This window comes from Orcinus orca, chromosome 5 (assembly GCF_937001465.1).
Source record: "Orcinus orca chromosome 5, mOrcOrc1.1, whole genome shotgun sequence".
In the NCBI taxonomy this organism is placed as follows: Eukaryota; Metazoa; Chordata; class Mammalia; order Artiodactyla; family Delphinidae; genus Orcinus; species Orcinus orca.
The window spans coordinates 67,510,361-67,538,031 of NC_064563.1; the positions used below are offsets into that span (position 1 = coordinate 67,510,361).

The following is a 27,671-nucleotide window of genomic DNA, read 5'->3' on the forward strand; positions in this document are numbered from 1 at the left end:
TACTTCCTGATTTCAAATTTTGTTATAAAGCTACAGTAATGCTACAGTAAGCTATAAGACAATGTGGTACTTGCATAAAGATAAGATATATCAATCACTGGAATAGATTGAGAGTCCAGAAGTAAACTCTTACATTTATGGTGGATGGAATTTTTTTTTTGACCATGCTGTGCGGTTTGTGGGATCTTAGTTCCCGACCAGGGATTGAACCTGGGCCCTCGGCAGTGAGAGCACAGAGTCCTAACCACTGGACCACCTGGGCGTTCCCGGTCAATTGATTTAGACAAGGGTCTCAAGACAATTCATGGAGAAAGAAGAATTTTGTCAATAAATGATGCTGTGACAACTGGATGTTCACAGGCAAAGGAATGAAGTAGAAGCCCCTTACCTCACATCACATGCAAAAATTAACTCCAAATGGATGAAAGACCTAAATGTGAGACCTAAAACTATAAAGGAGTTGTATCCAGAATATACACAGAACTCTTGCAGCTCAACAATAAAAAGATAATTAGCTTAGTTTAAAAATGGGTAAGGCACACAAAAACCTGCACCCAGATGTCTATAACAGCTTTATTCAAAACTACCAAGACTTGGAAGCAACCAAGGTGTCTTTTGTAGGTGAATGGATAAACTGTGATACATCAGACAATGGAACATTATTTAGTGCCAAAAGGAAATGAGCTGTCAAGCCATTAAAAAAAAAAGAAAAGAAAAGGAGGAACTCTAAATGCTTATATTACTAAGTGAAAGAAGCTGATCTGAAAAGGTTACATACTGTATGATTCCAATTACATGACATTCTGGAAAAGGCAAAACTATGAAAACAGTAAAAAAAAAATCAGTGGTTGCCAGAGGTTGGCGGGAGGGAGGGATGAATAGATTTGAAAAGGGAGGGAGCAAAGATTTTTAGGGCAGTGAAACTATTCCATGATCCTATAATGGTAGACATATGTCATTATACATTTGACAAAACTCAGAAAATGCACAACACCAACAGTGAACCCTAATGTAAACTATGGACTTAGGGTAATAATGACATATCAATGTAGATTCTTCAGTTGTAACTAATGTACTACTCTGGTACCAGATTTTGGTACTGAGGGAGGCTGTGCCTATGTGGGACAGGGAGTATGTGGGAAAGTTGTGTACTTTCTGCTCAATTTTGCTGTGAACTTAAAACTGCTCTAAAAAATAAAGTCTGTTTAAAAGGAAAAGAAATGGCTAAGGGATCTGAATAGACATTTCTCCAAAAAGCTCTACAAATGGTCTACAAGCATATGAAAGATACTCAGCATCATTAATCATTAGGAAATTACAAATCAAAACCACAGTGAGATATCATGTAATGCCCACAAGAATGGCTGTAACAAAAGACAGACATGTATGAATGGATAATCAAAATGTGATATATACATACAATGGAATATTATTCAATCTTAAAAAGGAAAGAAATCCTGTTACATGCTATAACATGGACAAAACTTGAGGACATTATGCTAGGTGAAATAAGTCAATCACAAAAAGACAAATACTGTATGATTCTACTCATATGATGTATCTAAAGTAGTCAAATTCATAAAAACAGTAGAATAGTCGTTGCTAGGGGATAGGGGGTGGGGGAAATGGGAATTGTTATTTAATAGATGTAGAGTTTCAGATTTTGCAAGATGAAAAGGTTCTGGAGAGCTGTTTCACAACAATGTGAATATACTTACGAATGAACTTACACTTAAACATGATTAAGTTGGTACACTTTATGGGGTTTTTTATCGTATGCTTCTTTATCATGATTAAAAAGAAAAAACAACTTTTAAAGACTGACAATAACAGTGTTGGCAAGGATGTGAAGAAACTGGAACTCTCGTACATCGCTGGAGGGAATGTAAAATGGTGCAGTCCTTTTGGAAAACAACTTGGTAGGGAGTTCCTTAAAAAGGTTAAACACAAAGTCCTCTATGATCCAGAAATTCCATTCCTAGGTATATACCCAAGAGAAATGAAAGCATATGTCCACACAAAAACGTGTACATATATGTTCATAGTAGCATTATTCATAATAGCCAAAAAGTGGAAAAAACCCAAATATCCATCAGCTGGTGAATGGATATTTAAAATGTGGTATGTGTGAGCACAGTGGTGCATCTGGGCCAGAGGTCAGTGGATCAAAATACAATGTAGAATATTCATACGATGGAATATTGTTCAGCCATAAAAAGGAACGAAGTCCTGATGAATGCTACACATGGATGAATCTTGAAAACATGCAAATCCAAAAAAAGCCAGACACAAGGGCTTCCCTGGTGGTGCAGTGGTTAAGAATCCACCTGCCAATGCAGGGGACACGGGTTTGATCCCTGGTCCTGGAATATCCCACGTGCCGCAGATTAACTAAGCCTGTGTGCCACAACTACTGAGCCTGGGCTCTAGAGCCCGTGAGCCACAACTACTGAGCCCACATGCCACAACTACTGAAGCCCACTTGCCTAGAGCCTGTGCTCCACAAGAGAAGCCACGACAATGAGAAGCCCGCGCACCTCAATGAAGAGTAGCCCCCGCTTGCTGCAACCAGAGAAAGCCCACGTACAACAATGAAGACCCAACACAGCCAAAAATAAATAAATAAAATTTTTAAAGAAAGCCAGACACAAAAGACCACATATTGTATGGTTCCATTTATATGACATGCCCAGAATAGGTACATCTATAGAGACAGCAAATTAGTGGTTGGCAGGGGCTGGACAGGAGGGAGGAATGGGGAATTACTACTAACAAGTATGGGGTTTCTTTTTGAGATGACGAAAATGTTCTGAAATTAGATAGTACTGATGGTTTCACATTTTGTAAATATACTAAAACCCCCTGAATTATAAACTTTAAAAAGGTGAATTTTATGGTATGTGAATTATATCTCAATTTTTTTAAGGTTAAAAAAAAGAAATATATCTAAAACACATATACAGGGAGAGTCAACAGGCGCATAATATCCTTGAATGTGACTTCATTTGTAACCCATAGACTGGTAAGACTGAATAAGCTCAGGGTACATATTCTAATATTATTATTTCCATTTTCTTAAATCATAAAAATACTAAACACTAAAATGTTCAAGTTTACCTGGCAAAAAAGAGAAAAGTATCCATAATCTTACCATGAAATAGAACACCTATTTCCTTTTCTCCCATATATTCTCTGATCAGTGATGACTTTTTCACAAACATGACTAAAATAGGAATGACTAAACATGACTAAAATAAAGATGTTAAGGTCTCTATCTTAATCAAGAAACAAGCCTCCAACTTTAGGAATTCCTACTTGGGAGAAATTCGCTATATGAAATTCAAATTTCTAAGACATATGCAAAGCAAATATGTAACCAATTATTGGCACGAATACCCAAATTTTGCTGAGTGAGTGCTCCTCATATAACTGCACAATCTCCCCTGCTGTTTCTTAGACTCTCCAGATGAGGTCTCTGCCCACCTTCCTCATTGATGCTATAAACTACCTGAGGCTGGTTTCTCAAGATGCGGCCCCTTAGTGGTTCCCTACCTGAAAATGCTGCCCCACTATGGGTTTGGGGACATCGGTGCTGAAGGGAGTGTGATATCGGCCAAACTACTTGCCCTCTGTGAGCCTCAGTTTCCTCATTTATAAAATAAGGATGATAGGGGCTTCCCTGGTGGCACAGTGGATAAGAATCCGCCTGCCAATGCAGGGGACATGGGTTCGAGCCCTAGTCTAGGAAGATCCCACGTGCCGCGGACCAACTAAGCCCATGCACCACAACTACTGAGCCCGCGCTCTAGTGGCTGAGAGCCACAACTACTGAAGCCTGCGAGCCACAACTACTGAGCCCACGCGCCTAGAGCCCGTGCTCCACAACAAGAGAAGCCACCGCAATGAGAAGCCCACGCACCGCAACGAAGACACAACACAGCCACAAATAAAAATAAATAAAATAAATTAATTAAAAAAATAGGGATAGTAATACCACTTCACAGGGTTTTAGTGAGAATTACATTAACCAATTTCTGTAATGTGCTTGGTTCAGTAAACAAAGGCTGTTATTATTATGATCCAAGGATGCATTTAAAAAAGTCACTTCCAGGGAATTCCCTGGCGGTCCAGTGGTTAGGACTCTGCGCTTTCACTGCTGAGGGCCCAGGTTCAATCCCTGGTCAGTGAACTAAGATCCCACAAGCCATGCGGTGCAGCCAAAAAAAAGTCACTTCCAAACCCCGCACCCACACCTTCCTTATTTATCTACACAGTGAGCCCAGAAGGCGATTGCCAGTTTCAGATGACCATCTACATGGTACTCTATGGATGAGGCCAAGAGACAACCCAAGTGTCTAGTAGATAATAGGACCCAGGAAACATCTCCTAAGTAAATGAATGGAAGGAGCCTCAAATTCCTTTGCTTACACTAAAGGGTTTGGGGGTTTTTTTCCCTTTTTCCGGATTATAAATGTAACATGAAAAAAAAATATTCATTATTTTAAAACTATATATATACAACAGCACAGCAAATTGAAAAGTAAAGAGAAACTTTAAAAAGCACTCACATTCCTACCACCCAAGGGGCAATCTAACATGTTTTGTCATGTTTCTTTTTCATTATTTTTACAGTGTTGAGCTAATTTTATACTTTATATAATTTTATATCCTGCATTTTTTCACTTAGTACATTATAAGCATTTCATTTAATGTTTTATAAATAACTTCAGTGTTTGAATACTATTTTATTATATGGGAACTAACAATTTCCCCATCATTGGATTTTTAGGGTGTTTCCAATTTTCTATTGCAAATTAGATTTTCTGAGTGTCAGAAATATATTTATGTATATATGTATATTATGAGCTCAGAAAAGAACAGAAACGTGTGTATGTGAGTGGGTGCCTTTGGGCATGGGATTGTTGGGATGGGGCAAGTTTTGTGCTTTTATGTTACATACTTCTTTACTGTTTAAATCATTTATAGCTAGCAGGGATGACTTTTGAAATTAAATGTTTATGCAAAGGAAGGAAGGAGGAGAGAAGAAAGGAGGGAGAGGGGGAGGGAGAAAGAAGGAAGGAAGGAAGGAAGGAAGGAAGGAAAGAAGGAAGGAAGGAAAGGAGGAAAGGAGGAAGGGAGGGAGGGAAGGAAAGAAAGAAGGAAAAAAATTCCTGTACCAATTCCATTTATAAAGAGCCTGAAAGATCAAGAGCCACAAGAAGTAACTAAGCAAAAAAAAAAAAAGAAGTAACTTAGCAATATATCCCCAAAGATGCATACAAACCTATAATTAAAAAGTAGATATGTTTGGGATTTAATTTCTCTGAGCAAAAAAGGAAATAGCAAGCTGCAAAGAATCCCAGCCCAACTTACTGATTGATTTTGGATTCTGTGGTGTTTCCAGCTTTGTCTCTCAATTTGATTGTAATGGATCCTCTTCTTATGTTCTTGTTCCAAGTTATAATATCCACAAAGTAATGATATACTACAAAACAGAGAGAGAACATGGTAAGAGAAGAATATTACCAACTGCTTTCCTGAAGGTTCAATTCATAAAAACCCAACCTCCCTAATAACTGAGTCTCCTTTTCTCTTCCTCTAGTTTTTCTGCAAAGATCCAGGGCAGAATTTTCTAATATTTTTTTCTATTCTCTTTGGTAAAGATGGCCTGAGTGATGGCAGGACTCAGTGGTATGCAGTTGCCATGTGTAGGCATCACTCTTGGATCAGTGTTTCCACCTTATCGACTGAAATCTCATGGCCTACCGCCAAGTATGATTGGTTCACTTCAATCCCTGCCCATTTTAGAATAAACCAAATAGGGGGCCATGTAGAGACCCTCCACAGCTGTCAAGGTCTTCCTCTATCTGGGCCATGTCCACCAGCCTACCCAGCCTCCCTCATCTCCTCCCCAGTCATGCCACACCACCTGCACTGCCATGCTCTCTCTTGCTTCTGGGCCTTTCCCCACCTTGGACACTCTTACTTTGCCCCCTTTGCCAATTCATCCTTCAGGTTCCAGCTGAATGCACTCCCTCCAGGAGGCCTTCACTGACCCTCAGACTAAGTCAGGTCACTCTCAGAGCTCTTATCATGCTCTGGTATTCTCTCATCATTAGTTAACACACTCTATTTACAAAATGTAAGAAAAATGATAACCAAAAAGTGGTAAACATATGTGTACATCTGTACAAATATTGCCTGTATAACGTCTTATGGGGTTTTTAAAAAAGCTAAAATATACTACAACGGTAACTAGGAAGGGATGGTTATTCCTCTTTGTAATCCCAGCAGTAATACCTATGGATATCCATTAATTCCTACTGAATAAACGAGAGCACATAACGTATCCAGAGAACTATTCTTCCTCCCTACTCTCTGCTCCCGAAGGTCAAGGATGCTCTGGGAAGACGGGGATCCCACCATGATAGTCAGATTTGCTATCTCTTGGTCAGACTTGCAGAGAAGGGGAAAGAGGCTCAGGGAAATGACAGTCCCACTAGGGAATAAGGTCAGCCATGGGGTTGCCATTTCATGGCCCATTATTACTCAGGGGCTTGCCCCATTTGGATTGGGCAGACACCAAACCCTGGGCTGCCACTCATGATTCCAAAGAAGGAGGGAAACCTGGTGATGTGCAACCTCTTTTATAAGGGTTGCTCCCAAGAAAAGTGAAAAGGGGGGATAAGATTGTAAGATGTACATCTGCCCAGGAAAATTCCTACTTGCTTCCCGGGGCATCTGATCATCTGCTGCCCCATTTAGCTCCCATCTTGAATACCCAAACTCTCAATGTCTTTAGAAGGTCATTGTTTTAGTTTTGGAGCTGGAACTGGCCCATAGATGTGGCTGACACCTGATTTTTCCTAACCACAATTTCACGTCTCTTGGGGCTCAAGCAAATTTTCTGGAAGATCTTAGTGATTAGAATGGCCATCCAGTGAAGCTAACAACTATGATTTGTTGAGCTTTTAATCCTTATAACTCAGAAGATAGGCATGATTATCCCCCTTTTACCAAGCAGGACATTGAGACTCAGAGAAGTTAAATGTCTTGGTCACACAGCTATTATGTAGGAGAGTCAGGATTCAACCTAGGTCCTTCCAACTCCAAAGTCCATGCTTCACCATGGCCTTCATTTGCCAAGAAGTAGCCAGGAAGCTGAGACTCAGCCATTCCAAAACTAGAAGAGCTGGGCAACAGCAAGCAAGCACATTCACCACTCACTGCAGAAGGGTTTCTCCTCAGCTGTGTCAAAGAACGCTTTAGTCATAGGAGGATCCCGCTCCCTTAAATAGTCTTTCCAATTATCAGCATAGTAGCCTATAAAATAAGTCAGAAAAGTGTAACATTAACATGTATTATATAAATGGAAAAGCAATGGAGGAGATAGTGAGAACAGCGGGTTTGACTGCCACCACCATCGAGACAATCCCCCACGTACCCACTTGCCAAAGGACCCTCCAGTGGCTTTTCCCCCTATCTATTGACATTACATCACCAGCCCTGGTCCTCAGTAGCAGGGGTGGGATTGTGGGGAGTGACACACACTGGGTAGATTAAAAATAGCACTGATATATTCCAGCAATTCATTTTCTAGATTATGTAAAACAGATTCAGGTTTATACCTAGAACAGCATCACTTTTGGAAAGCGATGTGCTTCCTTGAAGAACTGTGATTGGGCCCCTGAAGTGCAGAGAACTTGGAATTGCTGTGTTACTCTGTCAACAGGCAGGGAAATGTCCTCCTTCATCACGTGCCTACAGGAGTGAGGCTGAGGGCCATCCCTGGGGCCTCTCTCTCTCCTCTGTCCCCACTGCTAGGGAGTGGCCTCCACATTATGACTTAATGATCTGGAGTGGAACCCAGGCATCAGTATTTTTTAAAAGCTCCGTAGATGATTCAAATGCACAGTCAAGTCTGAGAACCCCTTGTCTATAGCATGCCCTGATGTTAACTTGAGTCTTTCCTTTGGGTACAATCAGAGAATTCTCATGACCATCCAGTTGCAAAGTCTCCACCACCCAGAATATTTCCACTAATGCTTAGCAAATATCCAAGCAGTCTCCACGGTGTCTATTACCCCAGCCCACCCCTGTATGTGTCCATGCACACAGCACCAGAGTGTGGCATGAGGGCATTTACAGACACAATTTGTTAGAGGGGTCGCTTTGCCAAACCCTCCCCCAGCAGAGAGGTTGTGTGCCTGGAGAGAGTGCTCCTGTCCCCACAGGAGTAGACTACATAAGGTGACTGTGCCTGGGTGAGCTTGGAAAGTCTTCTGGAACCTTCTTTTTCTTGCTAGAATAAAGTATACAGGGAGGTGGCACTACCTTCTGGATGAAATCCTATATAGATTGCCTTTCTAACATTCTTTATTATTAGGAGACCCCAGAGTACTTCACAGAACAAATTGGCTAGAAAAAACTAAGTAAGTTTTTTAAAAACACAGGATTTTCAGGCCCATTTTTAGATGGTAAAATGGTACTAGGATTCTACCAGAAATTAGCTCTTTGTTCATCAGAGTGGGAAACTGCTTACTGGACTTACCCAGAAGTGGGCAGGACTCCGTCTGTGATATGCCACAGTTGACACACTTGCCGTTCCTATAATCCCGGTAGGAGTCACAGGGATACGCGGTGATGGTGCAGTTCTCTCTCAGCGAAGAAAGGTACAGGTACACGGACCTCTGGTGGTCACACTTAAAATACTGCATTCCTGGGTTGTAAAAGGAATGATCAAAGAGTAGAGCAGTTGTAGCATTTAGTAATAAATAGTGCCTCGCATATTGTTTATACACATAATTTATCATGTCCCCTACATCAGGCACTGTGCTAACAGCTTCAATGTACTTGATTCCATTTAATCCTTATAAAACCAATAGATCAGGATTCATGCTGACAAATGGCAGGAGACAAGAAGATAGGCATGATTACCCCCATTTTACCTAGCAGGACATTGAGACTCAGAGAGGTTAAAGGACTTGACCTTGTCCTTCCTTTGTCAGTGAAAGGAAGAGGAAATGTCAGTGGTAGTCAGAGATCCACCAGAGGTTTTCAGCAGAAGGCAAGCACATTTAAACCAGTAAATACATGAGAGAAAGACGGCATTGGGGAGCAGTTTGTAGAGGAAGATCCCCAATGAGGGCAAGGAGAGGAGATAGTTGTGAAAAAGGATGGGGCGATGCTTCCACCTTGGGTCAGATGGGGGAATGAATGTAAAGACCAACTTTGTGATCTAAGGTTAGGATAGATAAAATGGCTCCTTCGGGTGGGACCTTGATCTAGGTACAAAAGTCAAATCTAGCTCAGCTCTAAGAGGTGAGGGTTTATAGCTGGGGCGGTATTTGGAATAGAAGCATGAGGAGTGACCATAGGGAGTCCGCAAGAGATGCGTATGAGGCTTTTCTGGCATTATTGGGGGCCATGGAGAAGTTAACAAGTTTGCCTGGACCTTGTACTTGATCAACAAGACTCCATGACTTCTCCAGAATGTGCCCAAGCAAAGATGGGGGCTGACATGGCAGAGACCTAAGGGCCTGGGGGTGCACAGGGCATTCATGAGAGCAGACAAGTGGCAGGGGCTCCATTTCTGCTCCAAAGGTGAAGGGTGAAGTGAGAGGAGCTGAACAATAGGAGGTGGCACTGGAAGCTGTAAGTGGGCAAGAAGAGGTGAGACACAAGCCTCAAGTTAATTCTTGGTGGGTGCCATGTGATGTGATGGTGAGAGAGGAAGCGGATGAGGCACAGAGGTGGCCATCAGAAGAGTTGGAGCTGATGAAGGACTTCAGTACAAAACATCAGAGAGGTTCATCAGAAGGTTGATGGGTCAGACGATGAAGTCACTCAGAAACAGGAACTGGGTCCCAAAGATGGGTAATCAAAGGAGGTAAGGATCTCAATAGCAGACAGTGAACCCCATGGAAAGAGGAGTTGTGACTGTGAGCTAGTAGTTTGGAGAGGCACTGGGAGCTGGAATCAGATCAATGTTTCTTCTTTCTCCGGAGTCCACATATGCCCATAGAAGAGATCAGTGGAGGACATAAAGAAATAAACTGGGTGACAGAGGAGAAGCATGGGGCCAAGCTGGACTGGAGTAAAATCTGACAAGTCGACATTTAATTATTGTTCCTGGAACTTCCACTTGCAGAAACAATGAAGTTAATAATGCTACAGAGGATGTCCTTTGTAAGCAAAGCACATTATCTTTGGCTGCTCATGGATGTAGTTACATTACAGCACACAGGACAGGATTTGAATACACACCATTTATGGTACAATGTGATTGGCCCTACTTATGTCATTTCATCTGGATCATTTTCAAACACTACATCATTCCCATTGAGCCATATACAGCTACCATTTTGGAACAAGATCATCTTTTTCTAGAATTATTTCCATGATTGCTTAATTGTCTCTAACAATGGTGAAATACAGATTCAGAGCACTTGGCGGGGGCGTTGTTTTTTGTTTTATGTTAATTTTTGGCTGCATTGGGTTTTTGTTGCTGTGCACGGGCTTTCTCAAGTTGCGGCGAGCGGGGGCTACTCTTTGTTGTGGTGCGCGGGCTTCTCATTGCAGTGGCTTTTCTTGTTGCAGAGCCCGGGCTCTAGGCGCATGGACTTAAGCAGTTTTGGCACGCAAACTCAGTAGTTATGACACACGGGCTCAGTAGTTGTGGCTCACGGGCTTAGTTGCTCCGCAGCATGTGGGATCTTCCTGGACCAGGGCTCAAACCCGTGTCCCCTGCATTGGCAGGCGGATTCTTAACCACTGTGCCACCAGGGAAGCCCAGGGTGGGTTTTTTTAATTCTGTCCCCCACCACACTTTAATGTTGCCCTCCAACTACCCATTTTTGTTTTGTGAGTTTTTTCTCGTTATAAAACTAATACATGCTCATTTAGAAAATAAAAAATAATAGCAAATTATGATGCAAAAATTACCTAGAAATCCAACATCCAGAGATCACCACTAATAATTATTTGGAGCACTTATGTTTAGTGTTTTTCTCTGCACTTACACATGTACAAATATACATTTAAAAAACAAATTGGGATTATACTGTATAATTTGTGTATTTTTCACTTAACATCATATTGTAAGCATTTTTGTTAATCTGACAATATGGTTTTTAAGAATTACATTCCTTTGTGTAGGATGCACCATACTATTTAATAATTCTCCTATGTTGGACATTTAGATTATTTCTAAAAACTTAACTATTATAAACAATGCCATATTGAATATCTTCACTCTGATTTTTGTCTACATTTTCCATTATTTCTCTAGGAGAGATTTCCAAATGTGTAATTTCTAGGTCAAAGACACACCTTTTCAAGAGAGAGAGATAATTCAAAATCGCTTTTAATCATATGGTTATTTTTTTTAAGTATTATATTTGAGTAATAATGTTTAATTTATAATTTATATTTATACCACCTCTATCTTCTCAGGAAATTTGTTTTTGATTAAAAACGATTTCACATAGGATAATATCAGATTTTTAAAATACGCCTTTTTTAAACCACTATTTTACAAAATATAAAGTATCTGCACTTACCTCCAAATATTGTTTTGGGGCAACCAGGTTGATCCAATCCTCCGTTTGGGTAGAAGTCTATGTTTCCTAATGGTTCCCTGTAGCCCAGTGCTAAAAGGCAATATACTAGGCGTTTATACTGCTTTGAACTTTTCCCATCTCACAGCTCATTTGCCTGTTTAGGATATAGGCAGAGATTGTCTCATTCTTGTCTTTGCTGCTGTTGTTGTCGTTAAACCTATTTAAATATTTTATTCAAAGTTAGCCAGATAGTTAGTTAGAAAGCAGTGATTTCCAAGTAGGAGACTATGAAGCTGGTAACAGAATTTACTTCCCATATTTCTGAAAATGTAAGAGAGTTTGGTCACTCATTCACTGCATGGCTGATAAAATGATATGTTTCATGTTTATTTTTGGCTGGAACACTCATTGCTAGGTGCTTCCTGAGCCTCTAATTACATGTGTGTAAGTCTTTAATGAATAAGAAACAGGAAAAAATGAACCTTTACTTAGTAGGAGAAACCGTTAAAATTTGGGGATCTAGGATGGTTAAAAGATTGGAAACTCTTCTAGAAAATGGGGACCTAGAAAATTATAGATTTAATAATTGCTTATTCTCTTTAACCTTGTAACTCCAAAGTAATCAGTAAAATGCTTGATTAAAAGTTTATACAGGGGGGCTTCCCTGGTGGCGCAGTGGTTGAGGGTCCGCCTGCTGATGCAGGGGACGCGGGTTCGAGCCCCGGTCCGGGAAGATCCCCCATGCCACGGAGCGGCTGGGCCCGTGAGCCATGGCCGCTGAGCCTGCACTTCCGGAGCCTGTGCTCCGCAATGGGAGAGGCCACAACAGTGAGAGGCCCGCGTACCACAAAAAAAAAAAAAGATTATACAGGGACTTCCCTGGTGGTCCAGTGGTTAAGACTCCACGCCACACTTCCACTGCAGGGGGCATTGGTTCAATCCCTGGTCAGGGAACTAAGATCCCACATGCCGTGTAGTGTGGCCAAAAAAAAAAAAAAGAAAGAAAAAGATTATACATATGTATGTATGTATATATATGTATAAACACATATATAGTGTATCATTGCAATAATGATAATAGCTATTATATGTTCAGGAAACTACATGTGTCTGTGGGTGTGACACTAGGGGTTTTACACAGATTTCTTCTAATTTTCACAATGTCTGAAAAGTAGCCATTGGTAAATTCAGATGAAGTAAGTTACAGATGAAGATTCTGGGGCTTGGAGGACTTATGGACCAAACATGATACCACCAGAAAGAACCAAACCTGGGATTTGAGTCCACCCCTGCCTTGACTGCAAAGCTTATATTTTTCCTTCAAAATTTGCCCGCTCCAAGAACAAAAAATAAATTACTCTATGCCGTCAAGCATTAAAATAACATTGAGGTACTGCACCTAAGTAAGGTAATACTTTGCAAACTGCATAGTAAGAACACAGCTATTTCCCAGAGACACTTCTTCTAAGGCAAACAATTGCTGAATACCACACCAGAGTGCCCACAATAGGCAGTCAAGGGTGTTTCAGGTGGTTGTATCACAAAGGAGATGTACTATTAAATGTCCACTATGGTCTGTCCCCTCAGCCCTCCCCCAAGTTCCTACTCCAGCTCTTCTCCCAAACATCTGGATATAAAGACCCATCTGTAACATCAGCCCAACCCCAAGCCATGTACCCAATCCCAGAAATGAAATCAACACCATAAAAGATAGAAATAGCCAGGAAGATCCACAGAGAGCTAGAGACCTATAGGTGGTTCAGAAATGCTCTGTGTGGAGAGACACAACACTTAAACATATCTTTCAGCTTAAGGAAATAATGACAAAGAACCAACAAAAACAGGGAATCATGCATCCAAACCCAGTTGTACTTATGGAAACATTTGTCCACATGGTATGCAAATCAGCCTGTCCTTGACTGGTCAAGATGATCACTTTAAAAATAACAGGAGACAATGGGAAATGCACCTCTACTCCATCAGGAGATCCTGGGTGCCTGCATTAAAGCAACTTCCCTTCAGTATTCTTGTGGATTTGGAAACTTGCCCGGTAGGAAAAGAGGGAATCTAGAGGAACCTGATCCACCCCTGCATGACAACCCCCCTAGCGGGAGACTCTTTGGGAGTCTGGGGGTGAGGGTGTGGGTGGTCGCTGACCCACAAGGAATGTTACCATCAATGTCAGAATGGATGACGTCAACGAACTGTGCATCACCGGGATCTAATCTGTCCTCTGGAGGTCTCCCATTGAATAAAGGGCCTGCAGGGTCCAGACCTGGAAGGAAAACAGAGTCGGCTTGGCAGCCCCACGCCGTGAGTCACCTGCAGCCGGGCTTTGGATCCCTCCCCACGAAGATGGCTCACAGGCTTCGGGGAATCCTTGGGTGGGCAAGCACTCACATTCCCCTCCTGCTGTCAGGCTCCTTTCCACAGCCCTGTATAGCCTTTCCCCACACTAAAGGTGGTTACCCTCACAGTGCCCCCTGAGAACTCATCCGGACTCCATCTGGAGGTGTACTATACCTTGTGCAGGGCTCCACGGCAGGGAGTGCACAGACATATGGGGACCAGGGACTGGAATAAACTGGTTCCTCAGGAAAAAAGCATCTAAGAGTGCATATAAAAAGCAGACACTGTACTTATCTTTATCTCATTTTAAATAATCCAGAAACTTCACTCAACTTTTCTTTCTTGTTATTAAAAAAGCTCCTTTATTGTTTCCATTTTTATTCACATTTATGGGCTCACCTGGTCCACATCACAAAGGAGGAAAGGTAGCTATTGTCATTCCCATTTTACAGGTGAATGAACTGAGGTTCAGGGAGGTCAAGTGTCTTAGCCAGGGCCACAGCCTCACAATGCAACCACAGCCTCACAATGCAACCACCTCTCTCTGTTGAGCTTTTGGTTTCATTGAACTGGGTTTGGCAAACTGAGTGGGAAAGTGTGAGACTCACTGGTCAGGCCAGGTATTAGACTAGGTATGGAAGAGGGAAATTAGGTGGGTGCCAGTTCCTGCAGAATTAACCCACCCCATAAAGGCCTGAACTGATTTCTTGCTCTTGGTCAATGTTAGCTGGACATTCCTCACCATTATTATGAAACATCTGTAAAAACAAGAGAGCAGCTCCTATGATGATGTAACCACAAACTAAAAACAAAACACCAGAGGATCCCAAAGACCTTGCTAACTAGAAACTTACCTGGAGTGAAAAAGGTTTCAAGGGATGTCTCCGAGTTTTTAATCTATGAAGGTCACTTTAAATGACATCCCCTATCCCCCCCCCCACCCCCATGGTATAAAATCCAAGAGATAGCATCTTTGCCTCAGCAGTCCTGGTTCTAGCCCCAATCTCTCCATTTCTCCCTGGCCAACACCCTTGCTTCCTTGAGGCATGTCTTTATCTGCCCCCTTATTTTATCTCCCTGTTTCCCCCACTCCCCCACCCCCCAGCTTTTCTTCCCCTTCTGTCTGCTCCCAACTGAAACTGATGTGGGGAGGAGGTGGGTCAACACCCAGGTACCCAAGTCCACAGGATATTCTCTGCACAGAATGAGAAACTCATAACCTTGGAAAGACCTTGCTGGGGAAGCCTCCCCCTCCTCACATGAAACAGCACCATTTCCAGTCTGAGAAAATGAACAGTGAGAGCCTCAGTTTATAGCAACCTCCAGATCCACAGCAGATATATTGGCTTACCCTATAAAATCCAAACCAGGGCAATTTTGAAAGTGATAAGGCTGCTATTAATAATTATGCCAGGACAGAAGACACAAATGAGGACTGTCACAGTAAACTTGGACATATGATGTCCTTAGAGATAAGTCATAGCAAATGATCAGCTTACACTGTCAGCCAAAAATCACAAACTGCCCTAAAAAAAGCTGCATATTTTGTGTGAGCAGAGACCATTGGAGTCAGATGGATGTGACGTGGAACCCCAAACCTAGCATTAACCAGCTGTGTGATCTTAAGCAGGTTACTTTACTTCTCTGAACCTCAGTTTCCTTATCTGCAAAATAGAGGTAGAATTAATTGCTACTTCAGAAGACCTACCAAAGCACTCTGGGATCTGAATCCAGAATATTGAAATTATTATAGAATAGAAACAAAAATGACAAAATGGAGCTCTTTCTTGTTGCTCTGTGATCGCCAGAAAAGTGTCTAGCTAGTCCCTGGCTTTGATTACAAGATTAACCAGTTTGAGAATTTGATAAAAGCTCTGGACCTCTCCCCAGGACAGACGTCAAACATTTTGCATGCGTTTTCAGGGGCCTCTTATCCCCAAGGTCACCATGAACTAACTCTCCAAGGCAGTGCTGTCCAATAGAAGTATAATGTGAGCCACATATATAATTTAAAATTTTCTAGCAACCACTTTAAAAAGGTAAAAAGAAACAAGGAAAATTGACTTTAATAATACATTTTATTTAACCCAGAAGAGCAGAAAATTATTTCAACATGTAGTCAATATAAAAAAATTTTTAATACCCTTCTTTTGTACGTAGTCTTCAAATTCCAGTGTGTGTTTTGCATTTACCACACGTCTCGATTTGCATTAACAACATTTCAGGTGCTCAGTGGCACCTGTGGCTTGTGGCTCCTATATTGGACAACACAGCTTTGTGGTCATTTCTTAAAGTATGGTGTTCAGACCACCTGCATCTTCTGGTTAAAAGTACAGGCCACCGGGAATTCCCTGGTGGTCCAGTGGTTAGGACTCCACGCTTCTACTGCAGGGGGCATGGGTTTGATCCCTGGTGGGGGAACTAAGATCCCACATGCCTCGCAGCATGGCCAAAAAAAAATAAAAATAAAGGAAGTACAGACTCCTGGACCCCAAGCCCAGAGATACCAATTCAGCAAGTCGGCATTGTATCCAGCACCCCAAGGTGATTTTTGCAAGAATCAAATTTAGTGTATTATCAAGTGATATAGGTACTTGAAATGTTTTAAAATCCATTCATTTCTTCCATCTTCTGTTGAAGAAATTAATGAAAAGTAATACCAGGAGATGTGCCTGGAGAGCAAAAGGAGAAGCAAGAGCAGAAGAAAAAAAGGGAAATGGACGAGATGAAGCAGCCATTCTGGTCTAGATAATTAACAAGCAGAATCACCCAGTTCTTGGGAGTTGGGAGTGAATTATGGCCTTGGGTAACAGGCCAAATTCCCGCCCCTCAATCCAGTGATCCCATTCTGGCAGTGCAGTGGAAGGTGAGTGGAGAAGGGAAATGCTCTTGCCCTGAAATAGCTCTAGTAACAGGTGAGATTGACCTTGGGGCTCAGAGAGGATGAGGAGTTGGGAGAACATGGGTCCCTCAGAGGAGACAGAAAATTGAGCTGCAGACCGTTGACTGAGTCCAGGTCACAGAGCAGGGCCACATGGGCCCAGGGTGGAAGGGAGGTTGGCTCAGGGAATTTCCATGGTCAGAGGCCAGGTTACACTGCATTCCCATCCAAAGTAGTCGTGGGAACAGGTTCACTGGGCGGCTGAGGAGCAAAATTAGGGAGTAGATAGAATAAGGCAGTGGTGGGCCAGAGCCCCCCAGCACCAGCACTGGAGAGCAGTTTGCTTATCTCTTCCCAAACTGTGTGGTCAGTGATGTCAGGTCAGTAGCTTGAAACCAGCCACAGTGGGAGTATTTACATCATGGAAATCAGCAAATGCTATAAATCTTTTTTTTCCTTTTTTTTTTTTTTTTTGAGAGCTGATCAGCTTCTAAACACACCACTGGGAAAAGTCCCAGCTCCCAGAGGAGAAGCTCCCAATAGACAAGGAAAACAAGCACATTTGAGCCATCTGTCCTTTGTACCCATAAGGGAAAATGAATTTTTAAAAAGTAAAGACACACTCCTTTCTAAAACATTATAGTAATAATTTTAAAAAATTGAAAAAGAGCTTTGCTTCCCTAGGAAAGCAAGTAAATAAGATAAGGGCAACCTTGGCCTTTGGGGTGAAAGTGAGAAAAAAAATAGCCAGGAAAAAGAATGTGACCTCAAGTACCAGAGTTAGAAGAGACACCGGCCAATGTGTGTGTGTGTGTGTGTATATGAGAGGGACAGAGAGATTTAGGGCAGGGGGTGGTGGTGGGGACATGCCCAGGGCCACATGTCAAATTAAGTAGCACATTCAGACCTGTGGCTCTAAAAGGTTACCTCCCAAATGTAGTTGGTTTGAATCATTTACCTCTCCCCTCCCTCCCTCTGTTCACGTCTACCTTCCAGATTTCCTAGATTTGGAATGGCTATCTCAGTGTAAGGATCGATTCTGGGAAAGGTATGGAAGGCTTGAGTCTCTGAAAGAGAAAGCATCCCTCAGACCTTCATCTGTAGCTATGGAAAGTTACAGAACACTAGGCAAATGAACCCAGCAAGGGAATCTTTGGAGTTTCACCTGCTGTTGTTTCTGAGGGTTTTTATTCAGCTTTGGCCTGAAAGCCGATATTCACAGAGTAAGCTCCAGACAACATAATTCCCATCTCATTTTCCTATCATGAGGCTCCAGCTATGCCTGGGGATATATTAGGTATATAGTTCAAACTATCTTGGATTAAATGAAAGGAAGAAGGCTATCTGCTTGGGGCAAAATCCCCATGGGATGTAGCTGTTTTTCTAGCCATAGGAGAAATAAGGTCACCACCAATCTTTTCTATGGCATATACAATTTACAAAGTGCTTTGCACCTATTTTATTAAATAATAAATTTAATATTGCTAAGATCAATTACTACTATGGTCTTCCCTTTGCACAAGAAGACATTTGCTCAGAGAGGTTAAGTAATTGGAAGAGCTGGCTTTGAACCCAAGGACTAGGATTGCCTGCATCATGCTCCCCCAGGGAACACCCTGGGCAGTCTGGTTACCCTGTGCCCATTCACAGGAAGCCTTACCTGTAATTCTTCCCAGCTGGCCATTGTACATCTTTCCAACAAACCCAGCTACGTGGGCTCCTAGACTTACTCCAATCATGTAAATGTCATCCAGAGAAGCTCCTTCTGCCTGCAATTTCAAGAGGTCCATCGTTATAAATTGTGAGGGGCCAAGGAGTTGACAACATCTGGAGAAATTTCCTAACTCTTGACTTAGGAGAAACATTTCTAGGCACCTTATATCCATTATCTTATCGAAATGTTACAACACCCCGACAAACTAAATGCTATTCCTTTGATTATACAGATGAGGAGACTGAGCCCAGGGTTAAAGTCATCTGCCCAAGGTCAGGCAGGGAGGGCGCAAGGCAGAATTCAAACCTGTCTGTCCAACTCCACACTTATGCCTTCACCTTTATGCCGTGGTGTCTCCATTCATGTTTCTGCTAGAAGCCAAGCTGAGACATCCTTAAAACCTTCCCAACTGAGAAGGGCAACCAAACATTTAATGAACTTCTTTATGTCCATGCTGGCTCAGTTAATGAAGTCACCATGGAGAGGGAAGGAAGGAAAGAAAGGGGCGGGGCACACTGACCATAGTCCTGGGCCAGCCATTCATGAGTTATTTTAATATTCACTTTCCTGAAGTCTGTGGCTTAAGTAGGAAGTTCATGTAAAATTTATGTCACCCCTGGCCACAGTGGCCACCAGGTGTGACTCTCTGAAGTAGTCCTGGTGTCAAGTCACTTCTTTTTTTTCATAAAAAGGACAGTTCATGAGATAGATTAAATTAAATTAAATTTAAGATTTATTTCATCTTTGTAAGTCTTCTGAAAACATAAATCATACACACAAATCGTTCATCAACCATGTGTATCAGTTTTGGTTTTGGATAATCTGGTCACTAAACTTTTGGCATTTCTAAGAAAAGGAAGAGCTATAGAAGTTGAGGAAACTCTAGGCATTGAAGCCAGAAAACCCCTAGACAGAACCTCTCATACCCATTAGACACCTTTATGTGAGTTAGAAAAAGCTGCCCCTTCCTCAGGACACTTGCTGTCACTCACTAGAAAATTATCATAATAGACATATAAATCTACAATGTCTACAATGACAATGGTGCTGTCTTAGATGGGTGCCCTGTGCAGTGCACAACCTGCACAACCATACGCATGGGCGTTGCCTCGGGCCCTTCCCTTCACCTTCCCTGGGGCTTTTGCAAAAATAGTCCTTCTGGTCACTGTAGTTATCTCTTGGCTTTAAATATCCAGATATTGAGCCAGTTTCAACTTGACCCTGAATCATCTAAGAGAATTCTCGCTTACCAGCATTTGGTCGATAAATTCCTTCAAGACTATTGCTACTTTTCTGGTCTTTCCAGAGGCATGGTTGTATATTACAGTTGTAGCTCCTTGATTCCAATCAACAACAACCACGTTCATGTCATCTACAGAGAGCAAACCCTCTACTAAGTCCTCCATCCAAACTGGAGGAGAGCCTGTCGGTCTGAATCCATGGACAGTGAAGATGGTTTTCTTGGTCACGTTCAAGTTCCCCAAAACTGTGGAGTTGATGGCTTGTGCACAGGTCGGGTTTCTCCTTGTGTAGAGCATCAACTTCACATTTAGTCCCGTTCCAACCACTGCACTGTGAAAGCTCAGTTTGGTAAATGAAGGACATGTTTCATCTGTGTCTGAAAATAAAAATTATATGGCATTGTGACAATTCTTTCCTTAGTTGGGCATCAAGCAAAAGTGCCGTCCTACACCCTTTGGAGTTCTTTCTATGTGCCTCACGGCACCTAGCAAGAGGCTGGATCTAGTTGAATGAAGTTGCAAAGTTAGACCTGATTCGGAGTACATAAGTAGTAACTTCTTTTTCACTGATAAAACCATTTTTCCAAATCCTACCCTCTTTCAAGGTCTAACCCAAAAGTCACTTCAACGAAGCCTTCTCCGACTCTCCCACCCATAATTACTGTCTGTCCTTCAACCCAGAACTCCCCAAACCCCTCTATGTGCCACATTGACCGCACAATGAAGACATTTTCAGGGATGTATTATGGGTATTTCTGTACACATGTGTCTATCCCACTAGACCAGTCTCCTTGAAATGGTGTCTTGTAATCTTGTGTATCCCTCACAGTGCCCAGCACATGGTAGAGGACTCAATAACAGAATCTGTGGAGTCCAAGCATCTCTTTCCTTGTCTATAGCACCCACCTGGGACGGTGGTAGAGAACATGATGTGCCTTGCCCTGCACCTTTCAGAAGCATCTGAAACTGTTAACCATGGTGGCCTTTCTTGGGCTCTCTCTCTCCTTCTTTGCTCAAGCACCACCTTTAAGCATATGTCCTGCTGACCAGGCTCTAAGAATGGAAAGGCTGGGGATGTAATGGGAACAGCTTAAGATGAGCTGAAAGTAAGAGAATGTTTTATGGCAGAAAGTAAGAGAGTGCTTAAAAACATGTTATAGGGACACAGGAACCAGCTTGAAGAGGCTTCTGCTGGCCAGATCTGGGATAACTTGAGGACAAAACAATTAAGGAGAGTAATAAATGATAGGCCTTTGAAAACCAGGAATCCATGATTCCATAACAAATAAATACATAAATAAACAAACAATACCTACATGGAGAAGAGAGGAGGACTCTTACAATATAATGCTGAACGCAAACTGATAAATGTGGAATGCATGCTGGAGTTGAAATTCATCATTTTGCAACCATCATAACAAAGATTGGTTAGGCAAGAATCATCAATGGATGCTAAACTGAGGTTGGGGTGGGGATGTAGATCTTGAGGAGAAGCATGATATTTGTACGGTTTTACAGTGTCTCCCACAGGGACTTCCCTGGTGGTCCAGTGGGTAAGACTCCGTGCTCCCAATGCAGGGGGCCCAGGTTCAGTCCCTTGTTGGGGAACTAGATCCCACGTGCATACCACAACTAGGAAGTCCACACGCCACAACTAAAGATCCCACATGCTGCAACTAAGACCCAGCACAACCAAAATAAATAAATATTAAAAAAAAAATAAAGTGTCTCCTACAGATTGCTCATTAGAGATTAGTGAAGAAACATTAACTGTAAGATTGAGAAAGTGAACAATACCTTGACAAGGTTATCAAACTTGACATCACCAATGAGGAGCAGATGGATATCATGTGCCTATAGCTGTAATGCACTGGGAAGGACACAGCTTCACCTGTGAAGTGTTCTAGTAGGGAATGCATAGCTGGAATCTAACCATGAGGAAAAATCAGACAAACATAAAATGAGGAATATTCTATTTTTTTAAAAAAGAACCTGTATTCTTAAAAAAAAGTCAATGTCATAAATGACAAAGAAAGACTGGAAACGTTCTACATTAAAGGAGACTAAGGCTTCCTTGGTGGTGCAATGGTTAAGAATCCGCCTGCCACTGCAAGGGACACGGGTTCGAGCCCTGGTCCAGGAAGATCCCACATGCCACAGAGCAGCTAAGCCCGTGAGCCACAACTACTGAACCTCCACTCTAGAGCCCGCGGGCTGCAACCACGGAAGCCCGCACGCCTAGAGCCCGTGCTCCGCAACAAGAGAAGCCACCGCAGTGAGAAGCCCGTGCACCACAACAAAGAATAGCTTCCGCTCACCACAACTAGAGAAAGTCTGCATGCAGCAACGAAGACCCAATGCAGCTAAAAATAAATGAAAAAAAAAAGTAAACCTCTGATCGACATTGGTATCCAGACACAATAATATGATGATCGAGAGGACTATTTTTTAAATTATAATAATAATTATTATTTATTATTATTACTATTATTGTGACCCTAACCATGACCATTCTTCAGGAGAGGGAACAGACTGGGAAGACAGTTGACTTGCAACTGGCCCAAAAAAAGACAAGTGTGCCTTGGGAAACATCTGTTCTGACTTCTTCCAATAAGAATTTAGGAACCATTTGCCCTGGGCCCCTATTCTCAGTGAATCTGCACTTGCACACCCAGGAATTGCTCCTCCCTTATTCTGAGCCTCAGAGTGGCCTTCATCCTGGGGGCTGTACCTTTCCTTCACAACCTGGGTCCATTCATGGATACTTTTACGTGAAACTTCTTGCAAAGGCTCTGGTACTTAGGAGTGAGTGAACTTCCAAAATAGAATGAGCAAAAGAAGCTCAAATAGAAGGTTAGAAATTAAGGAGGCTTTGAAATGCCTCACCCTAGAAAAGATGTGGCTAAAAATTGAGCCCCAAAGTCATATATTCCTCCTTTTACTCTGTACTATCCAGTAGATTGTGCGGTAAAGTATGCTCACAATGTAAATACTGTCTTTTTTTTCCCAGCTTTATTGATATAATTGACAAATAAATTGTGTAAGTTTAAGGGGTACAATGTGATGATTTAATATATATATTAAGAAATGATTACAACAATAAGGTTAGTTAACACATTCACCTCACGTAGTTAACTTGTGTGTGTGCATGTGTGTGTCTATGTGTGTGAGAGGAGAACATTTAAGATCTACTGCCTTAGCAAATTTCAAATATACAATACAGTATTGTTAACTATAGTCACCATGCTGTGCATTAGATGCCCAGGACTTATTCAGCTATGTAAATATTTTCTCCATCTGTTGGCCCCTTTCATTTTTCTCTTCCTGTAGATCACTTGCCCCAGGTGAACACAGACTGAAACTTATCTGGTGCTTGTAGAGCAAGTCGCAGAGTAAATAATTGACTGTTCATTTAGTCATTTTATTGGACAGGAAGAGTCACAGGGTAGGGCTGAGCCTCTAGGTCTTAGCCATCAGTAAAACTGGGTTTTGTTCCTGGTTGTGTGACTGACTCACCAGGTGGCCTGGGGAAATTATGTCATCTTTCACTTGCTACCTACCTGCCCAAGAAACTTATGCGGCGGAGATTAATTGTGAATGAGGTCATACTGGAAAAGATAGAGATCCCTTTCCAAAGAAGGGGACTGCTTAATTACTAGGGTTTGTTCATTTTGAGCCAATTGAGCGATATTATGTCACTGTGTCATAAACCGTGTGTCTGAGTACTTGGAAGGCTCAGAGATGCATCCTGAAGTTTGGGGCCAGAGCTATATTTCAGCAGAAACTGCCAACTTTAATGACTATGGAATGGTTCAACCAATCTTTTTGGCTTGCTGAGTCCTTACTAGAAGCCTTTAAAACTGACAGGTACAGAAAAGCAAGAAGGGCAGAACAAATGGATTTTTATTTTTCATTTGATAGAACCACTGTGACTTCAAGTATTTTTAAATGTCTTAGTTATTTTTACAACAGCATTGTGCTCTGGAAAAGGCCATTGCTTTTGCTATGCGGATTCCCCTGTCTCTCTTTTCTTTGTTTTATTCCGTTTATATTTTCTTTCTCATACTGGGATGTTTATAGCCCGCTTTAATTTTTTCTGGCATTGACCTTTATAACTTTATATGAAACACTTAAATCTCTATTTCATGGGATGTCAATGTGTAGCCTGTAGGTCAGAAATAGACTACATGCAGAACTGCTCCAGACTTAGCAATATTTATTCAGATTTATTTATCCTCCAACGTGAACTCCTGGCAAGGAGTTTTGGGCACCTGGAAACTGTATTTCAGACTGTTGTAGGGCATATTTTTAACTTCTGCCATGTGTCCTGCTGCTGACCTTTGTCAGAACAGTTATCTTTCCTTATTCTGCTCTAGTCCTTGCTTTAGTAACTCGAGACAGTATCTCATGACCCTCTGTTATAAATGATGAGGGCATTAGCACACTCAATACTTCTCCCCTCTACCTCCTGATTTTTATTAGTTATAAAATTACTTTTAGTTCATCTGGTGATTCCTTTTTTAGTTTAAAAATAAAATTTAAGCCTCTATTTCCTAGTGTATCAATCACAGAGAGCTTCTATTCTATTTACTGTATCTATTCTAGCTCCTCATTCCCTACCAAGAAAGATAAGAAAGTCACTGCACTTGTATTGCCTCCTGTATTGTATATCCTCCTTGACCTCTTCTCCAGAACACACACATACACACACACTCACACAAACACTGTCAAAATACAGTCAATCCTCTTTATTCGTGAATTTCATACTTGTGAATTCACCTATGCGTTGAAATTTATTTGTAACACCCCAAAACAAGAATTTGTCACCCCTGCTCGGCATCCCGGTAGTTGGGGTGTGCCCCATCCAAGGGACACCCACTCCACTCCCCAGGAGGGAGGGCTGCCCCCTCTCTCCTTTTCCCTTAAGTGGTTTCTCTCCCTCCTCTTCCTCTCTGGTGGCAGGTACACCCTGCCACTTGGGGAGAGGTCAGCAGGGGACCTCTGGTTTGCATTAGGAGGAGAAAACAATTTGACCTCCACTTTTCTCAAATCCAGCTATGCCAACAATAAAGCTGATACTTTTAGCCCTGGGTCAAGTTCTCAATTGGTTGAAACCCAGACGGAAGAGGAGTGTGATTGCCACTCAGACCTCAGCAGCAGACTGGGAGCCCTTGAGGGCCAAACCTTTCTTAGTTTTAATAAATAAAAAAATTACATAATATTTAATACATTAAAAGAAGAATGCAGAATATCTGTGATAAAGCACAGCAATAAACACTCTACCTAAGAACTAAAATAAAACCCAAATGTATTTGTAACCCCCAAAATCAATACTTGAGGGGCTTTTCCAGTTATTCACGGCTAGGTGCTGAGTGGCAAAAAATCTGAGTTGCCCCACACATCACTCTCGGCTGAGGTCAAACACGGCGACACTCTGCCTTCTTGTTTCAGCTCTCATAGCAAATGTCCTTTACCTGGCCTCTTACTGCCATGTTTTTTGCTTCTTGTACCTTTTCTTGGTGATTTCACTGTTTAAAATCCCCCAGACATAGTCCTCAAGTGCTGGCTGGCATTTCTAAACTCATGAAGGCTGTGATGTACCTTACAGAGAAAATGTGAGTGTAAGATAAGCTTTGTTCAGGTATGAGTTATAGTGCTGGCCATGAGTTAGTTCAATGTTAGCAAATCAACACTATATATTGGGACTTTCCTGGTAGTCCAGTGGGTAGGACTCCACACTCCCAATGCAAGGGGCCCTGGTTTGATCCCTGGTCAGGGAACGAGATCCCGCATGCATGCCGCAACTAAGAGTTCGCATGCCACAACTAAGGGCCCACATTGCTGCAGCGAAGATCCCGTGAGCCGCAACTAAGACGCGGAACAGCCAAAATAAATGAATTAAGTAGATAAATAAATAAATATTTAAAAAACAATATATATTAAATAAGGTGTCTTTCAACAGAGACACACATAAAATAAGATTATGTATTGATCAGTCAACTAAAATGTCATAAGCAGAGGCTCACAGGAACCTAACCCTATATTCCCTCTAAGAGCAGTGGTTCAGTAACTGCTACTTCAGTGCTTGTAGTGCCTTTACAGAACATGAACTACTGTGAATAAAGATGAAGTGTATATAAAAATTATCTTCTGGGACCATATTTCCCTGGCTATGTAGTTTTAGTTCTATAATATACGAGACTATTGCTCACAGTGAGTCCTTTTCCTACCCTTCTCCATTCACCCCTGGGTGACTGGCTCTTGCTGTCTTTTCAAGACGGGCTAGTGGATGGTCCTTCACCCATCCCCAACTCTGCTCATGGGATGAGAAACTTGAGTGGGGGACAGAACCAGCCTCAGGAATGAGCTGCTCTTTGCTTAACCCTCAGAGGCTCTGGGGCTGGTAGAAACTCTTGGTTTCTTCAATAGGACAATTTTATCATTTTGCTTTGTTCGATTGTTTGGAGACATTCCTGGATGCAGTTTGGTTAAAGTTGACTCTCTTTTTTCAATTAAAAAAAAAAGTGGCTAGTGGGTAATATAGTTCCTAAGTTTATTCATATCTGTAAATGAATTCCTTGGCCTAAATGATGCCCTGGCTTTAAATAATATGCTTTTCAACTTCCTTCTTGTGTTGAATTCCACTCCAGAGAACTTTTCCCCTTAAATGTTACTTGTCTTTTTCCTACCACAAACTTGAAGCATTCTTTCCTTTTCTGAAATAATTTCCCCCACTAGCACAGAAGCTCCAAGATGACTGATCTATTTGTCCATTTATCCATTCTTATGTTCCCAGTGCCAAGAAGAGCACCTGGCTTGGAGTTGGCTTCAATAAATGTTTCCTGAATAAATGAATATCAACCTGTTAACACATTATTCAGCCATTCAGAATGAGCCATATAAATGCTATAAGGAGTGTATGATGTAATGTTTATAAAATAAATGAAGTATGAAATGGCACATGCATTATGATTGAAACTATGTAAAAATATATCTGCAGGTAACAGGCCTGGAAAATCATATGCAAACAACAATGGGTCATACACTCCACTTCCAATGTTCTTTGTTTAAAATTGCCTCAGGTTATTAACGCTTTTCCTCTCAGAATTAATAACATTTTAAAAAGAAAACATTACACATCTTATTTTGGACCATGTTACAAATTAGTTTAAGCTCCTCTGAGGGCAGGCACTGTATTGTTTTTAGTTTAGTATTGCGTCCCCAGCACCAAGCTCAGGAACTTGTCTTGTCTTTGGGCCTGAAATTCTCAGGCAATTTGGAGAACATGCAAGGACTAGATATATGTGAATAGCAAATTTGTTAAATTGATTCACCCTCATAAATATAGTTCTTTACATTTTACTTTACGTTGGTATTACTAAAATGATTAACTACTATGTATGCCTTCAGAAAGCAAACCTCTTGTTGGTTATTTTGCTGTTTTGTTACAAAGTCAAGTTTGCTTAGAGGTAGTATTAACAGCCCAATCAAGAACAGCAGAACATGTTAAACTGGTTTCTAAACCTTAACCTCTTCTACTAGAGTTTATTTGAAACAGGAGAAACTCTGCCTTTCTTCTTCAGACTACTTTGAAATTCAATCCCTCTGAAATGCTGTTTCCTGTTGACAACTGGAAAATTACAATTGGATGGGTGATGTCTGCCATCCAGTGATGAATTCAGACCCCTATGTAGAGCAGGCCTGATTATCATTTACTGTCTTCCCTCTGTTAAATTAAAAGAAACATATTCAAGTAGGATGTCAGGGAAATCTGGCTATAGCATCTTCAGATATAACGTATTTGTGCCTGAGATATTTTCTTATAATCCAGTGCATGACTGCCCACGGGCCAAATCCAGCCATGCTCATTAGCGTACTGCCTATAGCTGTTTTCCTGCTATAAGGCAAAGATGAGTAGTTTAACA

At 41.7% G+C, this 27,671-nt stretch overlaps 1 protein-coding gene across 2 annotated transcripts in view; it reads right to left on the reverse strand.

Moving 5' to 3' along the window:
• LIPH (lipase H) overlaps nucleotides 1–27,671 on the reverse strand; it is a 46,179-nt gene that overhangs the window by 11,325 nt on the left and 7,183 nt on the right. Inside the window, exons 1-8 of one of the 2 annotated variants that reach the window (XM_033403198.2) lie at nucleotides 21,544–21,641; nucleotides 19,756–20,123; nucleotides 18,452–18,560; nucleotides 13,735–13,836; nucleotides 11,562–11,651; nucleotides 8,552–8,719; nucleotides 7,228–7,323; nucleotides 5,374–5,485 (exon numbers count right to left, since the gene is read on the reverse strand). In XM_033403198.2, the coding sequence (XP_033259089.1) occupies nucleotides 5,374–5,485; nucleotides 7,228–7,323; nucleotides 8,552–8,719; nucleotides 11,562–11,651; nucleotides 13,735–13,836; nucleotides 18,452–18,560; nucleotides 19,756–20,043 (965 nt within the window). In that variant the 5' untranslated portion in view covers nucleotides 20,044–20,123; nucleotides 21,544–21,641. Of the gene's footprint in view, nucleotides 1–5,373; nucleotides 5,486–7,227; nucleotides 7,324–8,551; nucleotides 8,720–11,561; nucleotides 11,652–13,734; nucleotides 13,837–18,451; nucleotides 18,561–19,755; nucleotides 20,124–21,543; nucleotides 21,642–27,671 lie in introns of those variants that run through there. The other variant, XM_004278448.3, reaches the window with a different exon arrangement.